The 25,176-nt window shown below is 41.8% G+C and overlaps 1 protein-coding gene across 2 annotated transcripts; it reads right to left on the bottom strand.

Moving 5' to 3' along the window:
* Positions 1-11,876: 11,876 nt before the first annotated feature.
* Positions 11,877-20,580, bottom strand: LOC123994120 (hepatocyte cell adhesion molecule-like). Of its 2 annotated transcripts, XM_046296630.1 has the most exons (5): positions 20,377-20,580; positions 19,992-20,095; positions 18,745-18,999; positions 12,743-12,850; positions 11,877-12,596 (listed from the first exon to the last, which is right to left on the bottom strand). In XM_046296630.1, exons 3-5 carry the CDS (start codon positions 18,947-18,949, stop codon positions 12,355-12,357), a joined length of 555 nt encoding a protein of 184 aa, XP_046152586.1. In that variant the 5' UTR covers positions 18,950-18,999; positions 19,992-20,095; positions 20,377-20,580; the 3' UTR covers positions 11,877-12,354. The 2 variants fall into 2 exon arrangements, with proteins under 2 accessions (XP_046152586.1, XP_046152585.1); XM_046296629.1 differs by lacking the exons at positions 19,992-20,095; positions 20,377-20,580 and adding an exon at positions 19,763-19,970.
* Between the last annotated feature and the right edge of the window lie 4,596 nt (positions 20,581-25,176).

The following is a 25,176-nucleotide window of genomic DNA, read 5'->3' as shown; positions in this document are numbered from 1 at the left end:
CCGGTTAAAAACATTTTTGTATGGAGGTAGTTTTGTGTCTACCCCAAAAAAGGGGTCAAATATGTGTCAAAACCACACAAGTATTTCCTGTGCTTTCTTATATCTCCTAGATATACAGGGCAGACACTTCAAAAATGTATTGCTCATGATTTATTTTATTTATTTATTTTTTTACCCTTCATGGATGTGTTATTCAATGTGTTTATATGGGATTTGGTACCTATTCATCAAATATGTTTTGTTATATATTTTTCAGAGGACAGCTGAGGAGGAGACACTGGGTCTGTCGAGGAATGACAAAAGACAGCTATTATTTCATTCTCTAAAACAGCCATGGATGTTAGGTATTGGTTAAGGTTAGGGCTAGTGATAGTTAGAGTTAGTGGGTAGTTAGTTAGTTAAATAGTTTGTTGACAGTTAGTTTAACATCTATAAACCATCTATTGGCGACTATCCAAATAAAGTGTTTCGAAGTTCTATACCTTCAGTAACCAGGAGTTGATCTATTTGTCTTGTGTTCAGAAGCATCCCCTCTGAGTTGTAAATGTTCAAGTCATATTTTCCATAAATCAGCTTTCTCTGTGTTACTGAGCATCAACATCCCACCTTCCACATAGAACACTGCTCTGTGTTTTAATGGGGAGTTTGTTGTGCCACAATCTTATTCAAATGGTCACTAAAGCTGCTTGAACACTCTAGCTACTGTATTGTGTTTGTAGGTAGCTATGTTCTACAGGAAAGGAAGTGTTTAAACAGATTCACTTCCATTTCACAGTGTCAGTATTGATGGAATGGATGATCTCTGCATGTGTGCATCCCACCATGAAGCATGGAGGAAGAGGTGTTATGGTGTGGGAGTGCTTTTCTGGTGACACTGTATGTGGTTTATTTAGAATTCAAGGCACACCTAACAAGCAATGCTACCACAGCTTTCTGCAGTGATACACCATCCCACCTGGTTTGCACTTAGCGGGACTATCATTTGTTTTTCAACAGGACAACACACCTCCAGGCTTTGTAAGGGCTATTTGACAAAGAAGGAGAGTGATGTTGCAACATCAGATGACCTGGCCCCCACAATCACCAGACCTCAACCCAATTGAGATGGTTTGGGATGAGTTGGGCCGCAGAGTGAAGGAAAAGCAGCCAACAAGTGCTCAGCATATCTTTCAAGACTGTTGGAAAAGCATTCCAGGTGAAGCTGGTTGAGTGAATGCCAAGGCACACTTAAAACCCTTGGATGAGTAGGTGTGTACAAAATTTGACTGGTACTGTTTATATATCATTCATTTAATTAAATTGGCTGATTTCATTCTATGAACTTTAACTCAGTAAAATCTTTGAAATTGATGCATATTGTGTTTATATTTTTGTTCAACATATATAACATTTAAATAAATCCACTTATCTTTTTAATCTTTTTATTTCACATGAATGGGCAGGGGTGCACCCAGGCCCAGCCAATCAGAATTATTTTTTTCCTGCTAGGCAGGAACTTAATTGTTTCCTCTCATGGTGTATTCATGGCCCTGCCTGGTGCTAGAACCTTTGTGAGCGTGGAAATGTATATGTGTGAGATAGGACTGTAGTAGGAGAGTTGTTGTGGCGGGCCTATTTGGCCCCCCTCACAGAGGTTTCTTCTCACTTCATCTGTTGGCTTGACCTCGAGCCAAATTCCTCGCTCCTCCCTAGTTCCACAGCTGGCATGCCTTATCAAGAACTGAAACTAGACTTTTGCCCTTTGCCTCCCTCCTTATGAATTTTCTGCACTTCCCCTTGTCTCACTCAGTAACTTTCTATGCACTAAACTCCGATCTACCCTTCACTAAGCCTAACGTATAGACTACCGTTCCAAATAGGCCCATTATCAGCAACCATCACCCCTGTGGTCCAATGGCACGTTGTGTTAGCTAATCCAAGCTTATCATTTTAAAAGGCTAATTGATCGTTAGAAAACCCTTTTACAATTATGTTAGCACAGCTGACAACTGTTGTCCTGATTAAAGAAGAGATAAAACTGGCCTTCTTTAGGAGCATCAGCATTTGTGGGTTACCACTGACAAGCTCAATAAATCAAATCAAATTTTATTGGTCAAATACACATGGTTAACAGATGTTAATGCAAGTGTAGCGAAATGCTTGTGCCTCTAGTTCCCGACCGTGCAGTAATAAGTAATCTAACAATTTCAAAACAACTACCTTCTACACACAAGTGTAAAGGACATAATAAGAATATGTACATTTAAATATATGGATGAGAGATGGCTGAACGGCATAGGCAAGATGCAGTAGATGATATAGAGTACAGCATATACATATGAGATGAGTAATATAGGGTATGTAAACATTATATAAAGTGGCATTGTTTAAAATTACTAGTGATACATTTATTACATCCAATTTTTAATTATTAAAGTGGCTAGAGATTTGAGTCAGTATGTTGGCAGCAGCCACAATGTTAGTGATGACTGTTTAACCATCTGATGGCCTTGAGATAGAAGATGTTTTCAGTCTCTCGGTCCCAGCATTGATGCACCTGTACTGACCTCGCCTTCTGGATGATAGCGGGATGAACAGGCAGTGGCGTGGGTGGGTGTTGTCCTGGATGGCAGGAAGCTTGATGTACTGGGCCATACGCACCACCCTCTGTAGTGCCTTGCGGTCAGAGGCCGAGCAGTTACCATACCGGGCAGTGATGCAACCAGTCAGTATGCTCTCGATGGTGCAGCTGTAGAACCTTTTGAGGATCTGGGAAACCCATGCCAAATCTTTTCAGTCTCCTGGGGGGGAATAGGTTTTGTTGTGCCCTCTTCACGACTGTCTTGGTGTGCTTCGAACACGTTAGTTTGTTGGTGATGTGGACGCTATGGAACTTGAAGCTCTCAACATGCTCCACTACAGCCCCGTTGATGAGAATGGGGGGCGTGCTCAGTCCTCCTTTTCCTGTAGTCCACAATCGTTTCATTTGTTTTGATCAAGTTGAGTGAGAGGTTGTTGTCCTTGCACCACACGGTCAGGACTCTGACCTCCTCCCTATAGGCTGTCTCGTTGTTGTCGGTGATCAGTCCTACCACCTTTTGCGTCATCAGCAAACGTAATGATGGCGTTGGAGTCGTGCCTGGCTGTGCAGTCATGAGGGGGGAAGCAGGAGGGGGCTGAGCAGGCACCCCTGAGGGGCCCCCGTGTTGAGGATCAGCTTGGCGGATGTGTTGTTACCTACCCTTACCACCTAGGGGCGGACAGTCAGGAAGTCCAGGATCCAGTTGCAGATGGAGGGATTTAGTCCCAGGGTCCTTACCTTAGTGATGAGCTTAGTGGGATCCTGATGTCTTAGAGGTTTCATCTTGAATTTTGGAGAATGCCTACTACTGTATACTTGCTAACGTTTTTCCGTCTCATCATTTTACCCTGTTAATTCAGGTTTATTATCTGCTGACACTTCTCAGTTTGAGGCATGTAACATACAGTACCAGACATTTTGGACACACCTACTCATTAAAGGGTTTTTCTTTATTTTTACTATATTCTACATTGTAGAATAATAGTGAAGACATCAACATTATAAAATAACACATATGTGATATGGATCATGTAGTAATCAAAAAAGTTTTAACCAAATCAAAATGTGTTTTATATTTGAGATTCTTCAAAGTAGCCACCCATTGCCCTTTGCACACTCTTGGCATTCTCTAAATCAGCTTCATGAGGTAGTCACCTGGAATTAATTTAAATGATCAGGTGTGCATTGTTAAAAGTTCATTTGTGACCAGTTTCAGGAAACTGGGCGTATGTCACAAGTCACGACTTCACAGGACTGATTTAAAAAACATTTTTTTTTATCCAAATGCATTTTTTGGCAGAAATGCCTTCTGGAATATGTCAACTTTCATAACAAACTTGTATGCAATCTGTAATTACAAATACATGTGTTAAATTATGAGTTGTTGGTTAAGCCACCTTCCCACTAGCCATTATTTGCAGAGATAATAAATGGGCTGGACATGCCGAGAGAGGAGAGAATTGGTCTGCCATCAGGCTTTTTTTGTTTTGTTGAATTTTACCCCTTTTTCTCCCCAATTTTGTGGTATCCAATTATTTAGTAGCTACTATCTTGTCTCATCGCTACAACTCCCATACGGGCTCGGGAGAGACGAAGGTTGAAAGTCATGCGTCCTCCGATACACAACACAACCAAGCCGCACTGCTTCTTAAGTTAACACAGCGCCATCAAACCCAGGAGGCCAGCCGCACAATGTGTCGGAGGAAACACTGTGTACCTGGCAACCTTGGTTAGCGCGCACTGCACCCGGCCCGCCACAGGAGTCGCTGGTGCACGATGAGACAAGGATTTCCCTACCAGCCAAACCCTCCCTAACCCCGGACGACGCTAGGCCAATTGTGAGTCACCCCACGGACCTCCTGGTCGCGGCCGGTTACAACAGAGCCTGGGCGCGAACCCAGAGTCTCTGGTGGTGCAGCTGGCGCTGCAGTACAGCGCCCTTAACTACTGCGCCACCCGGGAGGCCCTTTATAGAAGGCTTCTGTTTATTTGAGCTGGTCAGTCTTTGTTGGTAAAACTGTCAAACACGGCTTTAAAAAAATGCAACGTGTAGTGGAGCTGTATTAGTGTTGCTCTCCACATTCTGGAGGCTTGAGTTTTGAAATCAGTGGAATTAGAGTATGATAGCTAAAGAGATGGAGAAAACTCCTGTCCCCAGATTACATCTTCAAATTAAGGGCAACATGGCATGGCATCCATGACAGGGAGACGCGTCCATCATGCATGAGAATGAATACCGGTAAAATAGTCTAGCATTAGCTAGCTACATTTTCATATATTAAACATTTCTAATTTAGACAGAAAGTGCTACCTAACTAGCTAGCTAACATTAGTTGGCTGGCTCCCTAGCTAACGTTATGTGTATGACATTATTTGTATCCCAGAATCTTTTGCTTTGCTATTTAGAGCCTAATGTTAGCTAGCTAACATTGAACCTAGTCGGTTAGCTCCCAGCAGATTCATGCAGGGTAGTAACGACATGACATTTACATTTAAGTAATTTAGCAGACGCTCTTATCCAGAGCGACTTACAATTTGGCACTATGTTATTTGATACGCTCTCTCTGCCTACTTCTCTGTGTTTGTGCTTTTATTTGCAGATTGGGGAGAGGTGGAGCTGATTGGGTCCTCAAGGTGACAAGTTGAACCTGGGTTTGGGATCAACTAGGAGATAAAAGTTCCTGGTACCCAGTCCTTGCTCTCTTTCTCCCCAAGCACCATTTTGTTTTATGATCTGGTTGATTATGTTTTTTGATGAGGTGCACCCTTCAACACTTACACACATTTGACCTTCATCCATGCATCTCCAGTACACCCCTCACATGCCTACTTTCACACTTCACAGGTTAGTTTTCCTTTGTTGCTTTATACTTTGTTAGTTATTACATGTTTTTGTTACTCCTTAACTGCCAATGTGTACTCCTTTGCTTATCACCATCTAAGAGCCAGGTTGTGACAAATAGAGGCTCATCCAGGACTTTGCCTTGGTTATTTTGATGTTATCCCAAGTATATATGGTAATTGGTTAGCGCTAATTGGTGACTCTTTGGTGGATCTTGTGGTTTACTTAGTTGTGTTATTGTCCCAGAAGCTTGTATGGCTATTTGGCCATTTGTACGTGCTATTGTATATTGGGAGGTATGTACACTTTTTGTAGTTGTGTGTTTTAATCACACTTCAATTGGTTTAGAGAAATTTCCTTCTATGGTATCGGTTTGGTGACTTTGTTTATTTATTAGTTTTGATTTGGTGCATTGGTGGAGAGAAGACCACAAAGTCTATTTTCCTGTACTGTCTAGAGACACTTTGTTCTGTTCCCTGTTGGGTCATCAGATTATGGAGGTGAGTTGTCTTTGCAATGTATGACAGAAGTTGAGGCAGACATAACTCATTTTCCAGAGCTATGGTTTTTCCCCATTAGGTATAGCAACGTATTCCCACTGGGGCACGTTGTGCATCGTTTGTTATTTTTGTTTGGTGATAGCGGTCAGAGCAGTTAGAGCAGTTCTCGGGAGCACATTTGGGGTTGGTTACCAGCGAGCTGGTTCCTCCTTCGTGCCAGCGTCTCTAGTGCATCAATCCCAGCCGCAAATCCACTGAAGACTAGGGTTAAGTTTAACAGAAATATTTGGGGAAACTCAAGTAATGCTCATCAGTTTTTGCACTGTTAAGTCAGCTATGTGCTTCTTGTTCTGTAGTCGATGTGCTCATTAGGGCAATTCAAAGTCTGGGCTACTAATCTGTTAATGTGGAAGTAGCATTATGGTGCCTTTTGAGGATTTTGTCCGTGCTCCTTCTGAAGAGTTGCTTATGCAGTTTACTGACGGAACAGCTTTTGAAATTGAGTGAGTATAATCATGTTGAGATGCGTGACAAACGTCTCAAGGATACAGTGAGGTCTATTCTGTCAGCTAATTTTCTTTCTGCTGGTATTTTGAAGGCAGAATTGAGTGAACCTGTATTGAATGTACCAATTGTCTAGTGCTGGTTTGACATTTGAGCAGAAAAAGGAGTTACTTTTATTGCAGCTAAATCATGACAAAGATCTTGAAAGGTTGAAACAGCAAAAATAACTAACTTGATTTGGACATTTTGAAGCAGGATACGGAACAAGCTAAACTGTGGTTGCAACATCAGCGTTTAGAACTTGTCAGAGAAGGCAAACTTTCAGGTGGATTTTCTTTTGAGAATGACGACTCAAGCTCCCCATTGGGACGGTCTTCCCTTGGTCATTCTCCGCCTTTTTATGTTGCTCTTAATCTCCAGTTGTTGCCTAAATTTACTGAAAAGGATCCTGATAATTTTTTTAACGTTATTTGAACGTGGAGCAGATTCTCGGGCTTGGCCTGATGCAGACCGTACTTTGACGCTACGGTGTGTTTTGACCGGTAGGGCTCAGAAGGCTTACTCATCTCTTAGTATTTCAGATAGCGACGATTACTTAAAGATTAAAACTGCTGTCCTGCATGGTTTCGAGTTGGTTCCTGAAGTGTATCAATAGTATTTTAGATACTTTGAAGAAAGGTTAAAAACAGTCTCATGTGAGTTCTCTGTATTTTTGTTAACTAAATGTAATTGTTGGTGTACTGCGTTAGCAGTCACTAGTTTTGAAGATTTGTACAACCTGGTCATCCTCGAACAATTCAAAGAATCTGTCCCTGATCGTCTTGATATAAAGTACGGACTGCATCTGAGGCTGCTGTTTTGGCAGATGAGTACATACTGACCCACAAAGGCAGTTTTTAAGGGTCCCGTATGTGAGATTGGGGACAGAGGAACAGTTCAAGTCGATTTCGGTCAGCAAATTCCAAATTCCAGCAGTTCTGTTTAATGACCCATTTCCATCCAGATCTGTACGTGCTTAATGTGGACAGAATGATGTCAGTAAAATCGAATTATTGTCAAGGTAAAGGCCACTGGAAGAACAAATGTCCTGTCCTTGGTAAAAAGGTAAGCAGATTGGCCAGCACAAATGTAAAACCTGTTGCGTTAGCTGGGCCTGTTCCTCATGTTAATCCTGTTGCGCAAGCTCAAGAATTGTCCAAACCTTTTAATACTGATTATTCACAGTTTCTCAGAGGGTTATTTTTCACTTTTGGGAAGTGATGTGCCAGTAAAGATTCTGCGAGAGTCTGGTGCCTCTGAATCATTTGTTTGAGTCTGTTCTGACTCTTTCTCTGGAGACAGGAACCAGTGTCCTAATTCAAGGGATAAGTTTGAATACATTGTCTGTACCCTTGCAGGAAGTCAAACTTAAATCTGACCTCGTGCAAGGTTAGGTTTCCCTTGGGGTGCGTCCCTTTCTGCCCGTTAACGGTGTTTGTGATTTTTGGGTAGCAACTTAGCCGGTAGTCGTGTCTGGCGTGATATATCTCCTCTGGTGGTTTCTCGTACCCCATCCCATGTAGGGATGGAGTGCTGCCCAGGGTTACTACATTCAAGATCAGTTGTTGGTGAGGAAATGGACACCGCACAGCAAAAGTTGTGTGGGTAATGCTATTGTTTCGATTGTGGTTCCTTCTAAGCTTTGAGATCTAGTTTTGAAAACATCATGACTTTTCTGGTCACTTAGTGGTTAATAAAACCTATGATTGAATTTTGGGTAAATGTTCTTGGCCTCATTTTATAGAAAGACATTTCTGTGTTATGCAGGTGAATGAGGACCCAAAAGCGACTTGGCGAAAACAGAGTCTTTATTCCAGTAAAGGAAATAGGCAATACTCCTAGACAAATCGGAGCAGAAAACAAAACATAAAAAACTAATTCCCACTCGTAGTGACGAGGACAGACTGGAGACTCGACCATAAACTGTAGGTTGCCTCGGGAAGGCACCGACCGTAGCAGACTCAGACACCTGCTCACACGCAGCATCTGAGGGAAACAAGACACGACAGGGCGAGACAAAGACACAGCACGGTGAACAATATACAAGGATCCGACAGGACAGAAACGGAAGACAAGGGGAGAAATAGGGACTCTAATCAGAGGGCAAGATACGGAACAGGTGTGAAAAGATTAGATGATTGATTAGGGGAATAGGAACAGCTGGGAGCAGGAACGGAACGATAGAGAGAAGAGAGAGAGGGAGGGAGAGAGAAAAAAGGGAACGAACCTAATAAGACCAGCAGGGGGAAAACGAACAGAAGGGAAAGCAAAATGACAAGACAATATAAGACAAAACATGACATTCTGCTTACATCAAAACATGCCATGTTTGTCAGCTGACTGGGAAGCCTAATCAGATGTTAAGGCCAGTCCCGCAATAACCTATTCCTGTTACAGACCAGCCATCTGAGCATTTGATTATTGATTGTTTTGGACCCTTACCCTGTTTTATTGCTGGTAGCACCTACATGTTAACTGATGTGTCAGGCTATGGGATATCTTGAAGCCTATCCACTTCGCAACATTACCACTAAGTCTGTTGTGAAGGCTTTGTCACAGTTCATCTCAATATTTAAAATACCTACGGTGATTCAGAGCGATCAGGGTTCCAACTTCACTTCGCACAAGTCTTGCGACTATTGCGTATTAAACTTAATCAGGCCAGTGCTTATCATGTGCAGAGTCAAGAGACCCTTGAGCACTTTCAGAATTTGAAGTCACTGTTATGTGCTTACTGCAGCTACTACAGACCACCTGTACTTCATTCACCTTCGGTGTGCCTCCATTACCACCAGCATCTTCAAAGGGACCTGGGACTTCGTCAGTGGACTAGGGGTCCTCAGATTCAGGGTCCTCAATGTCTACAAGGTTGGGTGGCAGCTCCTCACTGTCACTGTCAGAATCTGATTCCTGACTTTCTTACAGACTCGTTGTCAGAATTTATACAAATCTCCAGAATTTCTGCATTGGTGCTACAGCTTAGCCCACTAGCTACATACTGTTGAAGTCGGAGGTTTACATGCACTTAGGCTGGAGTCATAGCTTTCACCTGGAGTCACCTGGTAAGTTTGTCATGGAAAGGACAAGTGTTCTAAATGTTTTGTATACTCAGTGTACATCCTCAGTTTACAGTATATTAATTTCACATTCATCTGTACAGTCTGCTGGTTTTGAAATGAAATCCCTATTCTTCCTTTTTTATCGTCCAATAGGGTACAGGACAAGATGTCAGAAGAACACGTTAGGTGTATGATTAGAGAAGCATTCCTGGGCATCTGTGTCACCTTTCCTATATATCCGTAACCATAGAGAGGTAATGATCCTGGGGTTGAGGAGAATTAAACTGTGATTGGCCATAAAGACTGTGTTTATTACTCCTCAGATGGGATGACTGGTAGGCCAATGCTCTTAACCTTGGACCTCTGACCTGTATGCTGTGCTATTAGAGAAGACATGTACATCTTTTCCTTGTTTTTAAACACAGGATTTTAATATCAAATTGCAGTTTCCCATCACACAGCAGTATCAACGATGAAGAGTGACAAGTGATTCCACTGCACGTTATGTTTGTGTTGATCAGTATCTATATTTCTCAACATCCTCTTCTCAGTTTGTTCTTTTAGATTAACTTATTTTGAGTGACACTGACGTAATGGTGAAGTCCTATATTCTTTACTTTTAGTTGTTCAGAAGAGCTAACCAAATATGGTAACATCTTGAAGAAAAGCTACATTATGTTGGTTTTAGCCAATCAGTCTGTCCATCGCCACTGGTGGAAGGGAATTCTAAACTGGAACTCATGTGACTCAAAAAGGAAATGCATAAATAACATTAAGTCCACAAAACCAGAGATGTGGAAGAAAAATATATTTTGATTGTGAAAAGATATGGTCATGTATTTCAGAAACTATTTTACATAATTAGCTTATTATTGCACTAGCTATATTTTTAAAAAGGCAATTGCAAAAAAAAAAAAAGATTATCATGTATCTTAGATATGAGTCATGTCAGGATTATTGTCCTCATAGACAAATGGCTAATAAGAGTGCATTACATTTTTTTCAATATCTCAGGATGTGTCCATGAGGGAGACGGACCTCAAGCTTCAAAGTATTGACTTAAGGTATTGGAAATTAGTAAGTAAGTAGACTATAATATATAAAACATTTCTGTTATGCAATGATCAAAAATCACAAATTCCTTAAACATTATTTTAAATAACTATATCATTACTTCTATCATGCAGCAAAAACATGTACGACTTTATGACCTATCACACAACTGACACAAGGAACACGTGAACACCACACAACTAAACTCAGCAACAACAAAAAAAGTCCCCTCACTGTCAACTGCATTTATTTTCAGCAAACATAACGTGTGTAAATATTTGTATGAACATAAGATTCAACAACCGAGACATAAACTGAACAAGTTCCACTGGCATGTGACTAACAGAAATTGAATAATGTGTCCCTGAACAAAGGGGGGGGGGGGTCTGTCAGTCAGTATCTGGTGTAGCCACCAGCTGTGTTAAGTACTGCAGTGCATCTCCTCATGGACTGCACCAGATTTGCCAGTTCTTGCTGTGCGATGTTACCTCACTCTTCCACCAAGACATCTATAAGTTCCCGGACATTTCTGGGGGGAATGGCCCTAGCCCTCACCCTCCGATCCAACATATCCCAGACATTCTCAATGGGATTGAGATCCGGGCACTTCGCTGGCCATGGCGGAACACTGACATTCCTGTCTAGTAGGAAATCACGCACAGAACAAGCAGTGTGGCTGGTGGCATTGTCATGCTGGAGGGTCATTTAAGGATGAGCCTTTCAGGCAGGGTACCACATGAGTGAGGAGGATATCTTCCCTGTAATGCACAGCGTTGAGATTGCCTGCAATGACAACAAGCTCAGTCTGATAATTCTGTGACACACCGCACCAGACCATGACGGACCCTCCACCTCCAAATCGATCCCGCTCCACAGTACAGGCCTCGGTGTAACGCTCATTCCTTAGATGATAAATGTGAATCCGAGCATCACCCCTGGTGAGACAAACCCGCAACTCGTCAGTGAAGAGCACTTTCTCCCAGTCGTGTCTGGTCCAGTGACGGTGGGTTTGTGCCCATAGGCGAAGTTGTTGCCGGTGATGTCTGGTGAGGACCTGCCTTACAACAGGCCTACAAGCCCTCATTCCAGCCTCTCTCAGCCTATTGCGGACAGTCTGAGCACTGATGGATGGATTGTGCATTCCTGGTGTAACTCGGGCAGTTATTGTTGCCATCCTGTACCTGTCCCGCAGGTGTGATGTTTGGATATACCGATCCTGTGCAGGTGTTGTTACACATGGTCTGCCACCGCAAGGATGATCAGCTGTCTGTACTGTCTCTCTGTAGCTCTGTCTTAGGCTTCTCACAATACAGACATTGTAATTTATTGCCCTGGCCACATCTGCACTCCTGATGCCTCCTTGCAGCATGCCTAAGGCACGTTCACGAATTATCTTTGAAAAAGGGTCATTTCTTGTTTTTGTTTTTGTGTTAAAACGTGATAAAGAAAAACTGAAGTGATGTATCCACTTCTTGGAAACAGACAATATGTGTTCTAAAGTGTGAACATGCAAAACAAAGCTGTTACTGTAACTGTAAGACAACATAATTAGACATAGCTGTCGTCTGTATCAACTCTGGGCCTCAGGTTTGCGTCCCAATAATTTCTCCTTCTTCCAGATGTGTGCACTCCTTCACTACTCCCCACAAATGTAAAATAATTGGATTGGTATAGGCATGGGCAACGAGGAGTTGCCATATAACATTCATTTCCTTTGAAATACGTGAAGGGAAGTGAACAAGTCAACACTTTAGGAGAAAGGAGAGATTATTGGGAGGCAACGAGTGATTAAAGTGCTCACTGGCCTTTCTGTACCCTGGCGTACACACAGTCCTCCTCTTCAGGTGTGTCTACCTTCCGCCGGGGACCCACTAATGTTTTAATCTGTCCATACTCCACCTCCATCGTCTGCTGGGGACCCCCTGCCACTTTCACCTGTCTGTCATTCAGCTCCACCAGCGCCTCCCTCTCCTTCTGGCTCATCTGCTTCTTTTGTATCCTGACATCAGCGTATTCCACATCCTGGCTGTCATCATTAGCTAGAGAAAGAGAGAGCAAGAGCGAGAGAGAGAGATTATTAGTCTTGACATTGAAGCATTTCAATGGCAAGACTGACGTGGCAAATTCAATTACTTCCCAAGTTAATGGAGATAAAATGAAGAGCCACAGCTAAATATCCTCTAACCTGAAGTCTTTGGAGGTGTCTTTTTCTTCTGGACACAGTAAACTGCCAACACCATTACTAGGACAAGGAATATGCCTGCCAGAGACCCTGCTACCGTCCCTATGATCTCTGGGTAAAAGAGAGGAAACAGAGACAGAACAACATCAGCGCTAAGGTTGTTTCATTGTAAAAACAGCCACATATACAGTGCCTAAGGAGATAAATCAGGCCCCTTGACTTTTTTCACATGTTACATTACAGCCTTATTCTAAAACTGATTAAATTATGTTTTCAATCTACACAAAATACCCCATTTTGTGAAAGCGAAAACAGGTTCTTAGACGTCTTAGCAAATGTATTACATTTGGGAAAAAAACACATACCTTATTTCCATGTGTCACGCCCTGACCTTAGTTATCTTAGTTTTCTTTATTTTGGTTAGGTCAGGGTGTGACGAGGGTGGTATGTGTGTTTTGGTCTTGTCTATGTTTTTTTTGCATATCTATGGGGATTTGGTATTGTCTAGGTAAATGTAGGTATATGGTGGCCTGAATTGGTTCCCAATCAGAGACAGCTTTTTATCGTTGTCTCTGATTAGGGATCCTATTTAGGTTGCCATTTTTCCATTTAGGTTTTGTGGGTTATTGTCTATGTGAAATTGCATGTCAGCACTCATTATTATTAGCTGCATGTTCATTTTGTTAGTTTGTTTAGTGTTCTTTGCGTACTTCGTGCAAATAAAGAAGAATGTATTCAAATCACACTGCGCCTTGGTCTCCTCCATACAACGAACGTGACAATATGTTTTCAGACACTTTGCTATGAGACTCGAAATTGAGCTCAGGTGCATCCTGTTTACATTGATCATCCTTAAGATGTTTCTACAACTTGATTGGAGTCCACCTGTGGAAAATACAATTGATTTGACATGATTTGGAAAGGCCCACACCTGTCTATATAACATCCCACAGTTGACAGTGCATGTCAGATCAAAATCCAAGTCATGAGGTCGAAGGAATTGTCCTTAGAGCTCCGAGACAGGATTATGTCGAGGCACAGATCTGGGGAAGGGAACCAAAGGTCTCAAAGAACACAGTGGCCTCCATCATTCTTAAATGGAAGAGGTTTGGAACCACCAAGACTCTTCCTGTGGCTGGCTTCCCGGCCAAACTGAGCAATCGGAGGAGATGGGTCTTGGTCAGGGAGGTGACCAAGAACCCGATGGGCATTCTGACAGAGCTTCAGAGTTCCTCTGTGGAGATTGGAGAACCTTCCAAATTGGCAACCATCTCTGCAGCACTACACCAATCAGACGTTTATGATAGAATGGACAGACGGAAGCCACTCTTAGTAAAAGGACGGAAAGCCCACTTGGAGTTTGCCAATAGGCACCTAAAGGACCCTCAGACCATGAGATACCGGATTCTCTGGTCTGATGAAACCAAGATGGAACTCTTTGGTATGAATGCCAAGCGTCACATCTGGAAGAAACCTGGCACCCTTCCTACGGTTAAGCATGGTGGTGGCAGCATCATGATATGGGGATGTTTTTCCTTTTTGGACTGGGAGACTAGTCAGGATCGAGCAAAGTACAAAGAGATCCTTGATGAAAACCTACTCGAGTGCTCAGGACCTCCGACTGGGGCGAAGGTTAATCTTCCAACAGGACAATTTCCCTAAGCACAGAGCCAAGACAATGCAGGAGTGAAAGAATGGAGTCTCTGAATGCCTTTGAGTGGCCCAGCCAGAGCCTGATTAAACATCTCTGGAGAGACCTGAAAATAGCTATGCAGCAACGCTCCCCATCCAACCGGACAGAGCTTGAGAGGATTTACAGAGAAGAATGGGAGAAACTCCCCAAAAACAGGGGATCCAAGCTTGAAGCCTCATACCAAGAAGACTCTAGGCCATAATCACTGCCAAGATGCCTCAACATAGTACTGAATAAAGAGTTTTTTTTAAATGATTATTTTCATGTATTTTTACATTTGCTAACATTTCTAAAAATCTGTTTCTTTTTCGTTGTGGGGTATTGTGTGTAGATTGATGAGGGTAAAAAAAATAATTTGAATCACTTTTGAATAAGGCTGTAACGTAACAAAATGTGGAAAAAATCAAGGGGCCTGAATACTTCCCAAATGCACTATACAAAAAGGCCATAACATCTTAATGGTAATAATGATAATGACACCAATAATACATCAGGATGAGCATTATCACTTACTTAAAGTCCACAGGGTCTGATATGGGCTTTTGTCAATGTGACATGATTGTGTGTAATTGCTGTACCCTGGGTGTGATTTCTGGGTCTGGTGGTCACTGGGTTTTCAAGCCCCTAGGCCTTACTAGTGGTTGCTTCTGTTGTGGGGGCCACTGTTGTAGGTTTAACACACAGGGTATTATTAACCTCTTAACCACTCGCTCTGATATCTTTGTCCCACTGGGTAAGGTGCAGTTAACTCAGCAAAAAAATAAATGTCCTCTCACTGTCAACTGTGTTTATTTTCAGCAAATGTAACGTGTAAATATTTGTATGATCATAAGATTCAACAATTGAGACATAAACTGATCAAGTTCCACAGACATGTGACGAACAAACATGGAATAATGTGTCCCTTAACAAAGGGGGGGGGGGGTCAAAATCAATAGTAACAGTCAGTATCTGGTGTGGCCACCAGCTGCATTAAGTACTGTAGTGTATCCCCTCCTCATGGACTGCACCAGATTAGCAGGTTCTTGCTGTGAGATGTTACCCCACTCTTCCATCAAGGCACCTGCAAGTTCCTGGACATTTCTGGGGGGGAATGGCCCTAGCCCTGGGCTCTTTGCTGGGCATGGCAGAACACTGGCATTCGTGTCTTGCAGGAAATCACGCACAGAACAAGCAGTATGGCTGATGGCATTGTCATGCTGGAGGTCATGTCAGGATTAGCCTGCAGGAAGGGTACAACATGAGGGAGGAGGATGTCTTCCCCTGTAAAGCACAGCATTGAGATTGCCTGCAATGACAACAAGCTCAGTCCGATGATGCTGTGACACACCGTCCCAGACCATGACGGATCCTCCAACTCCAAATCGATCCCGTTCCAGAGTACATGCCTGAGTCCTTAGACGCTAAATGCGAATCCGACCATCACCCCTGGTGAGACAAAACAGCGACTCGTCAGTGAAGAGCACTTTTTGCCAGTCCTGTCTGGTCCAGCAACGGTGGGTTTGTGCCCATAGGCGAAGTTGTTGCTGGTGATGTCTGGTGAGGACCTGCCTTACAACAGGCCTACAAGCCCTCATTCCAGCCTCTCTCAGCCTATTGCAGACAGTCTGAGCACTGATGGATGGATTGTGCATTCCAAGTGTAACTCTGGCAGGTGTTGTTGCCATCTTGTACCTGTCCCGCAGGTGTGATGTTGGGAAGTACCGATCCTGTGCAGTTGTTGTTACACGTTGTCTGCCACTGTGAGGACGATCAGCTGTCCGTACTGTCTCCCTGTAGCCCTGTCTTAGGCGCCTCACAGTACGGACATTGCAATTTATTGCCCTGGCCACATCTGCAGTCCTCATGCCTCCTTGCAGCATGCCTAAGGCACATTCACACAGATGAGCAGGGACCCTGGGGCATCTTTCTTTTGGTGTTTTTCATAGTCAGTAGAAAGGCCTCTTTAGTGTCCTAAGTTTTCAGAACTGTGACCTTAATTGCTGTTAGTGTCTTCATGACCGTTCCACAGGTGCATGTTCATTAATTGTTTATTGTTCATTGAACAAGCATGAGAAACAGTGTTTAAACCCTTTACAATGAAGATCTGTGAAGTTATTTATATTTTTACGAATTATCTTTGAAAGACAGTCCTGAAAAAGGGATGTTTATTTTTTTTGCAGAGTTTATACTCAGTTTCCAGTTTATTTGGTACACCGATCTAGTACTGGGTTTGACCCCTCTTTGCCACCAGAACAGCCTGAATTCTTCAGTGCATGAAAACATTGCTCAATTGTTTTCAAGGGACCTAACATGTGCAGGAAAACATTCCCCACACTATTACACCACCACCAAACGCATGTACCGTTGACACCACGCCAATGACGTGTATTCATGGAGGCAAAGGGAAGCTGGGCTTCCCCAAATAATGTATCCTCCCCCACAAAAAATATATATATATACCTTTCGTCACTGTGTTTCACAATTTTCCTTCAATTCGCAAGAGGCTGAATTTTTCTCACAGGAGAAAGCATCTGGCCATCTATCTGATACTGTCTGGTCAAATGAGTTGCCACCCCTAGCATTGAATGAAAGGGAACCAAGTGAGCATTTGGACTCCCTTGACATGTAAATTATAACACATTTGCTAATCAATGTTTAGCTAAACTGAGCGAACTCAACTGTGAGAGGAGAGACGAAATAATAATAAAAAGTGTCAAGGGAAGAAATCTTGGATTTGGTGTCTCTCCTCTCAAATCGCTTTGAAAGCATATGTCATTAACAGAAACAACTTGAATTGTTGCATCTCGTTGTGTTGTTGTCCTCCGGTGGCTAGCTAGCTAAAATTGTCTCTTTCCTAAATTATCCACGGATGGAGATAAGGATTTGGACTTGCGGTTTTACTTAATTCTCCATCCAATGATTTTAAGGGCAATTCTGATCCAAACATTAATTCATACACTGTTGTGACCCTAGTCTGAGAGGATGGAAGTTCAATATGCAAAGGAGCTAGATGTAGAAGGCTAATGTTAACTAGCTAACGTTGCCCATGAACGGAAGTTAGGCTAGCGAGCAAACATTTTAGCCAGGTAGCCTAGGACAACAAAATTAAGTGTGTACTGTATGACAAAGTGACAGACAGTTTCAACAACATGAAAGAGAAGAGGATGGCATTGTCATTTCTCTACAAGTAGGGTGAGTCAACATGCTTTTTTTATTTGCACGAACGCGCGCACGCACATACACAAGCGCAAACAGAAATCAGAACCATGGACAGCCACATCATATTTAGTTTATGTTGATTGGACATTTTTTGGGGGGGGGGTATCTTTCAGTTGTCACTGTATTAGACTAAGCAGAGGTGATTTGATGATGTGGAATTGGTCAAGTTGAAATGGTTCTGGAATAGTGGAGGCAGCAACTGTTTTCCTTGTGGCTTGCGGTAACTCTGTGGTTCTAAATCAATAGTTAAATGGTTCAAAAAAGTCAGAAACCTTAACTTGCTTAAGTATGCTGTAGCTCAACTGTCTGTAATATGCAATATGTGTTGTGGAGTTCACAAGACAGAGTTTGCTATCCGGTTTTGTGATAAAACAAAGGTGTGGTTGAATTTATTCTGCCACTGTTGTCTTAATATCCTGGCCTTTAGGCCTGTATATCATGGTCACAAAGCATATAAATTAACAGAAAACAATGCAAATATCAAAATACATACAGTGTAGGTTGTAATATGACTTTTTTGGGGTTGGGGGGGCTTGGCTTCCTTAGGGATTTTACCCACACACAGCTACTGCACCAAGCAGGATGGGTCCATAGACCCTGCTTATGCTAAATCCTGACTCTGCCATCAGCATGACGCAAGAAGAACCAGGATTATTCGGACCAGGCAATGTTTTTCCACTCCTCAATTGTCCAGTGTTGGTGATCGTGTGCCCACTGGTGCCACTTGTTCTTATTTTTAGCTGATATGAGTGGAACCCGGTGTGGTTATCTGCTGCAATAGCCCATCCGGGACAAGGACAGAGAGAAACCATTCTGCACACCTCTGTTGTACTGCAGCATTATTTGCCTGGTTGTGGCCCTCCTGTTAGCTTGCACAATTCTTGCCAATCTCCTTCGACCTCTCATTAACGAGCTGTTTTCACCCATAGGACTGCCGCTTACTAGATGTTTTTTGTTTGTCGCACCATTCTCGATATACCCTAGACAATATTGTGAGTGAAAAGCCCAGGAGGATGGCTAGTGCTGTTTCTAAACAGATGAATTTCCATTGATAAGGGCTGATCATTATTATAATCATCATTATTATCATTGATATTAAACAGTATTTTACCTGGACAAGGTAAGATTACCGTGTTGACAGTAACACTGCTGATATTGTTTCTGATGGTGCAGTTGAGATCCCCAGACAGGCCTTTTCGCAGTGTGATGGAGTTTGTCTTCTCACCAAAAGAGTTGTCATTGTTGTTCAGTGGGTGTCCATCCAAAGTCCAGCTGTACTGGGGACTGTCCCCCTCAGAGGAGCAGGATACCCTCATCTCTCCATGAGACAGACACTTAGAGGACAGCTTAGCCTGTGTCACAGGGGCTATGGGAGAAGATGTTATAATGTGGTTACTGGTTGCTTATCAAAATTACAGATATGGAAACATATTTACAGTGGCTTTTTACAATTTTTACAAATTAATAGAAAATGAAAAGCTGTCTTGAGTCAATACGTTTTCATTCCCCCCTTTAGTTATTGCAAGCCTTAATAAGTTCAGTAGTAAAAATGTGAAGAAGATGAGCCCGGGCTTGGTTTAATTATGAATTACACTTTGGATGGTGCATCAATATACCCTGTCACTACAAAGATACAGGTGTCCTTCCTAACTTACTTGCCGGAAAGGAAGGAAACTACGCTCATGGATTTCACCATGAGGCAAAACATTTACAGAGTTTAATGGCTGTGATAGGAGATCACAGAAGATGGATCAACAACATTATAGTTGCTCCACAATCCTAACCTAATTGACAAAGTGAAAAGAAGGAAGCCTGTACAGAATAAAAATATACCAAAACATGCATCTTCTTTACAAAAAAGCAGTAAAGTAATACTATAAAAAAATGTTGCAAAGTAATTAACTTTTTGACCTGCATAGCATAGTGGTGACCATGCACGCATAGAGGTGGTTAAGTCAAGCGGTATGGATCTTTTCTGAAGGCACTGTACATATGTTTTGTTAGTTATACAAATGCATTCTTAATTTGATTTATAAATCATGGCATCATTTTTGTTCAGTAAATGGTCTAAATTCATATTGAGGAAGCAAATACTTATGACTTTTTTTCTAAGAGAATTTACTTTTTACCTTCAATGAACAGTTGTAGTCTTCTGGAGCCCGATAATAATCCATTTGCATTAAATGTTTCAGCACAGTATTTATCAGAATCATTCCTTACTGTGTTATCTATCCTGAATATACCCTTGTTTATAATGAACTCTGACCTGCCATTAATAGTCCCTTTTGTTATCGACATGTTTCTTCTCATTGTGAGTATCTCTGTTTTAGCACCATTTGGGTCCTTCCAAAATCTAACCTGATGTCCACTGGCGTTGGTGATCAGCCGGAGACAGACAGTTCCTCCCAGAGCTCCATAACACTGAGCTCCATCCTCTCTAGCATCACAGGGGCTCTCCATGCCTGAGAAACAAGAGAGGGATGTGTTCTATCGCTGTCCTCTTTTGAGTCATGTTTACTTTTATAGATGAGGAGACACCAAGCAACAGTACAAAGAAATGAATGGCATTAGAGGCAATATACAGCAATAGCACCTCAGTCAGTTATCATTTTCATGGAGAAAACTCTGTATTCTTCATTGTTTTGCTAACCAACGGGATTCTGAGTAACCCACAGTGATGCTCTCGCTACATGTTTTACAAGCCTCTTCATATTATACCAACACATATCAATTATTTTCTTACCATGAGACACTCCTGCTAAGATCGCCAACAGTCCAAACACAGTCTCCATATCTCTTCACAAGGACTCGGCTTAGCAAATTAACTTCTTGTACTTTAACAAAGTCCTCTATCTTTCATCCAGTGCTGAATTTCCATAACCTGTCGGTGTTTTATGGCATAAATAAAACCTATGGAAAGGATGGTATAAAAGACACTCCAACTGTCTCTTGTCACTCAGTAGAAAGGAAATGTGTCATTTTGAACTGACCCTATTAATAGGTTGTGACTCAGGGGGAAGAGCCTCTTTAAAGTTGAACTTCTTCATTAAATTAACAGCCAGGCTGGCTAAATGTCTTGTGTGTGATGACATCTGATAATATCTCAAATAAAAAGTGAAATGTGATGCTACACATTTTTATGTGCTATTTAGAACCTAAAGGGTTCTTTGGCTGTCACCATAGGATAACTCTTTGAATAACCCTTTTTGTGTTCTAGATAGAACCTGTTTGGGTTTAATATAGAACCAGAGAGAAAGAGGAAGAGAGATTTGATCTAACATAAGTTTTTTAATGTTGAAGTTGATATGAGCATACTGATATAGGTAGGACACGTGACATCCCTGCAACTTTGAGAAAAAACACTATATTTGTTTTGTCTCGAGATGGCTATGCGTATTCGTGGAATGAGGCTAGTAGCATAGCGTCTCTCTCCATTGAATACGGCCATTGACGTCAGCTACTCTCATTGAATATTCAAAAATGGATTATAATAATGAGATGTATCCACTAATCCAAAGAAAGGAAAGGTGAGAGCTAGACAGCCCGGCGTGTCGCTTTGTGGACGACTCCCATTGTTCGGGCAGAGAGACATGTATCTTGTCAGTATATCCATGATCTTTGTTTTCCTGCACCACAAACTAGAAGATAAAAATAAATGTGTGTTTTGGACATTGAGATGTATAGATGTATAGAACTCTAGTGCCCAAGATCCTGTTTTAGCATGGGTTGTGCCATTGAAGACTGTCACATTTTGAAGTAGTGAGACTTCCTAAGGGTTAAGGGTGCAATGAATTAAGAACAACATATTTGTATTTTTACAATGAGTTGCGGCACATTGACAAATGCTCTGCAATAAAAGGGCTTTCTAATTAGGCTTTTCACGCCCGTGTACACTAGGGAGTTACTGCGCAGTGAAACATTGCTTTCCATTCATTTGAAATGGAAGAAAAGCGGTGAGAAGCAGAGTGGGCGGGGAATCTGTGGGTGGCACAAACGTGGCGTGCATTTCCCAAAATTATGCAAATCAACAGCGGTGAATGCTGGGTGATAACATTACATTTAAGTCATTTAGCAGACGCTCTTATCCAGAGCGACTTACACCAATCGTATTGTGTGGTTCCCACAATCTGCGACCCAACTCCAGACTTTCTTTAGCAAAGATGGCTGACAAAAATACTAGGATGGAAGCAAATGTAAGTAATTATAATGTAATAATGAATCATGCAAAAAATGTACAGTTGAGAGGAATATGTTAGTAAATAACCTCTTAGGGATGCCTTAAGCTTGAATCCCGCTCAAATTCCGTTAGCGGGATAGATTTGACAACATCCAGTGAAATTGCAGCGCGCCAAATTCAAACTACAGAAATATAAATATTCAACATTCACGAAAATATAAGTGTAATACATCAAAATAAAGCTTAACGTCTTGTTGATCCAGCCGCTGTGTCAGATTTCAAAATGGCTTTACGGCAAAAGAACACCATGCAATTATCTGAGGACAGCGCCCTGCATACAAAAACAAGAAAACCTCTTTCAACCAGGCAGGTGCCATCTAATTAAATGCCTTACCTTTGAAGATCTTCATCTTTTTGCAATCTCAAATGTCTCAGTGACACAATGAATGGTCGTTTTGTTCGATAAATTCCTTCTTTATCTCACCAAAATGTCCATTTATTTGGCGCGTTTGACTCAGAAATACACCGGTTCCAACTCGCCCAACATGACTACAAAGTATCGAATAAGTTACCTGTAAACTTGGTCCAAACATTTCAAACAATATTCTTAATCCAACCTCAGGTACCCTAAAATGTAAATAATCATTCAAATTTAAGACGGGATAAACAGTTTTCAATACTGAAGAAAAATAACACAGAGCACGCTCCTGTTCACACACAACAAAAGACTAGAGACCTTCTGAGTGACACATGAAAAGAAGAGGACTACTTCTTCATTTCTCAAAAGAAAAACATAGACTAATTTCTAAAGACTGTTGACATCTAGTGGAAGCCATAGTAACTGCAATCTGGGCCCTAATAAATCAGGTTTCCCATAGAAACGCAATGGAAAACACAATGACCTCCAAAATCTTTTTCTCTGGATAGATTGTGCTCATAGTTTCGCCTGCCAAATCAGTTTAGTCATACTCACAGACATTATCCTAACAGTTTTAGAAACTTCAGAGTGTTTTCCATCTAAATCTACTAATTATATGCATATCCTAGCTTCTGGGCCTGAGTAACAGGCAGTTTACCTTGGGCACGCTTTGCATCCAGACGTGAAAAATACTGCCCCCTATCCATAAGAAGTTTTAATGTAGGTGGAGACAAACGATTATGCATATTTTTTGTCATAAAGTTAATTTATGAAAATTGCTATTTAGCAAGCTAGCTGACTAGCTAACATTAGCCAGCTAGATAGATGTATGGGCATGTTGACATGAGTATGACATTGTAACTCGTGTTGTTTAATGTTTTAGGGACTCCTGAGAAAACCAGCAAACCAGGCTGTCATCTTGTGAAACAGTGGATGTAAAGAATCTAGGTACCTAAAGCATTTACTGCAAACACCTGTATGCCTATGGATGTCTAGCTAGTTTGTATTTAAAAAAGGTACATCAGTACATTATATAACACTGTCACACCACCATATATCCACCACACAGAAAGACATTTTGGACACTACAGTGAAAATGGTTAAATGTGTTATTAAGGCAAGGCCCCTGAACTCTTCTGTCTTTTCTACACTATGCAATGATATGGGCAGCGACCATGTAACGCTTTTATAACATGCGCTGTTATCAAGGGGCAAAGTATTGACACGTTTTTTAAATTGAGAGATGAGCTTAAAGTTTTCCTTACTGACCATCATTTTCACTAGTCTGACGGATTGCATGATGATGACAAGTTTCTCACACGACTGGCCTATCTGGGTGATGTTTTTCTCGCCTGAATGATCTGAATCTAGGATTACAGGGACTCTCCGCAACTATATTCAATGTGCGGGACAAAATTGAGGCTATGATTAAGAAGTATGAGCATACACACACAGGTCTTTCAATCATTGTATGATTTTTTTGTGTGCAAATGAACTCAAGCTTACGGACAATGTCAAATGTAATATAGCGAAGCACCTGAGTGTGTTGGGTGCACAATTACACAGGCACTTTCCTGAAACGGATGACACAAACAACTGGATTCGTTATCCCTTTCATGCCCAGCCCACTTACCGATATCTGAACAACAGAGCCTCATCAAAATTGCAACAAGCAGTTCTGCAAAAATTGTGTTTAAATCAGAAGCCTCTGCAATAGAGAGTTGTATGCAATAGTTAAGCATAGTGTCACTCGTAAAGTGAACATCTGCTTTTCTCAAATCTAACATGCCTGGTAGTGACATGGGTCGACCTCTGATGACCTCAAATGGACTCAACCCTGTGGTTTTGTTAATTGTTGCCCGTATACGACATAATACCTTAGGCAATGCATCCGAGTTGTATTTCCTAATCAGTTTTGTTGACAGAGGTGTTCTCTCATCTGTGAAGATTTTTCCATGTTCTCTCATTTTCAAAATTGCAACTTGTCCAGGTAACTTGAGAACATTCAGTAGAACCATCACCTCTGGTCCATTCTTCACAGGAGCTCCAGTGATGTCATGAATCCTCTGTTTTTCCATGTTTTTCCAAAATCATGGGAATTACCAAAAACATACCTTGAGTCTGTGTAGATATTAGCTGTTTTTCCTTCAGCCTGTTTGCATGCTTCTGTCAAAGCCACCAATTCCTCCACCTGTGATAATCTTCCTGCAGGTAACGTGCCTGTCACTATCACATTGTCCGTTGTAGAACCTGCCCAGCCTGCCTTCCTCACACCCCCCCCCCTACACAATGCTTGAATCATCTGTGTATAAGATGAACTCAGGGTTTTCCAACGGATGACTCTTAATAAACCCATCTGAGAGCCGATCCAAAACCGACTCACTACAGTCGTGTTCAAGTAATGCGGTATCTGGAGGAAGCATCAGAGTAGCTGGATTACATGCTGTGCCACGTGGTATGGTGATGTTAGGAGCCTCCAACACAGTTGACCATTTGTTCCTACGAGCAGATGTGACCTGTGCAACTTGATTCATTGTCAAAAGAGTGTGAACGCATGTCGGTAGACTATTTTTCAACTATACCCATGTCCCATAGATCTTTAAATCACTACTTTGGTAGCGTCCATAGCTTCCTTGCTAATGGGATATTGTTTTGTGCAAGGTGGGGCAAAACCTGTCAAGGACACTGGTTCCATATCCAAAGTTGCACACTCATTTTTCTTCGTAGTCTAAATCGGATGGTTCTGAACTGTAGAAATCTGCAGTTGTCTAATTTTCCATGTCACCTTCCCTTCAGAGATGTTCAATGTAGAGTCAAGTTGCATAATAACATCAACGCCTAAAATAGGCTGTTCAAATGAGCCTATCCACACTACCGCCTCAATCTTCATTGGATCAATAGAAATTGATAATAGTTTGGTCTGTTTCATATCTGTCTTCCCCCCCACT

This window comes from Oncorhynchus gorbuscha, linkage group LG13, assembly GCF_021184085.1.
Source record: "Oncorhynchus gorbuscha isolate QuinsamMale2020 ecotype Even-year linkage group LG13, OgorEven_v1.0, whole genome shotgun sequence".
NCBI lineage: Eukaryota > Metazoa > Chordata > Actinopteri > Salmoniformes > Salmonidae > Oncorhynchus > Oncorhynchus gorbuscha.
This window is presented reverse-complemented; position numbering and strand designations above follow the sequence as displayed.

Coding starts and splice junctions, on each gene's coding strand:
- LOC123994120 (XM_046296629.1), bottom strand. CDS start 19,943: ATGAGAAGAAACATGTCGATAACAAAAGGGACTATTAATGGCAGGTCA. Junction 12,851..18,744: donor GGTAATCTTACCTTGTCCAG/GTAAAATACTGT, acceptor TCTTTTACCCAG/AGATCATAGGGACGGTAGCA. Junction 12,597..12,742: donor GACACCTCCAAAGACTTCAG/GTTAGAGGATAT, acceptor CTCTTTCTCTAG/CTAATGATGACAGCCAGGAT.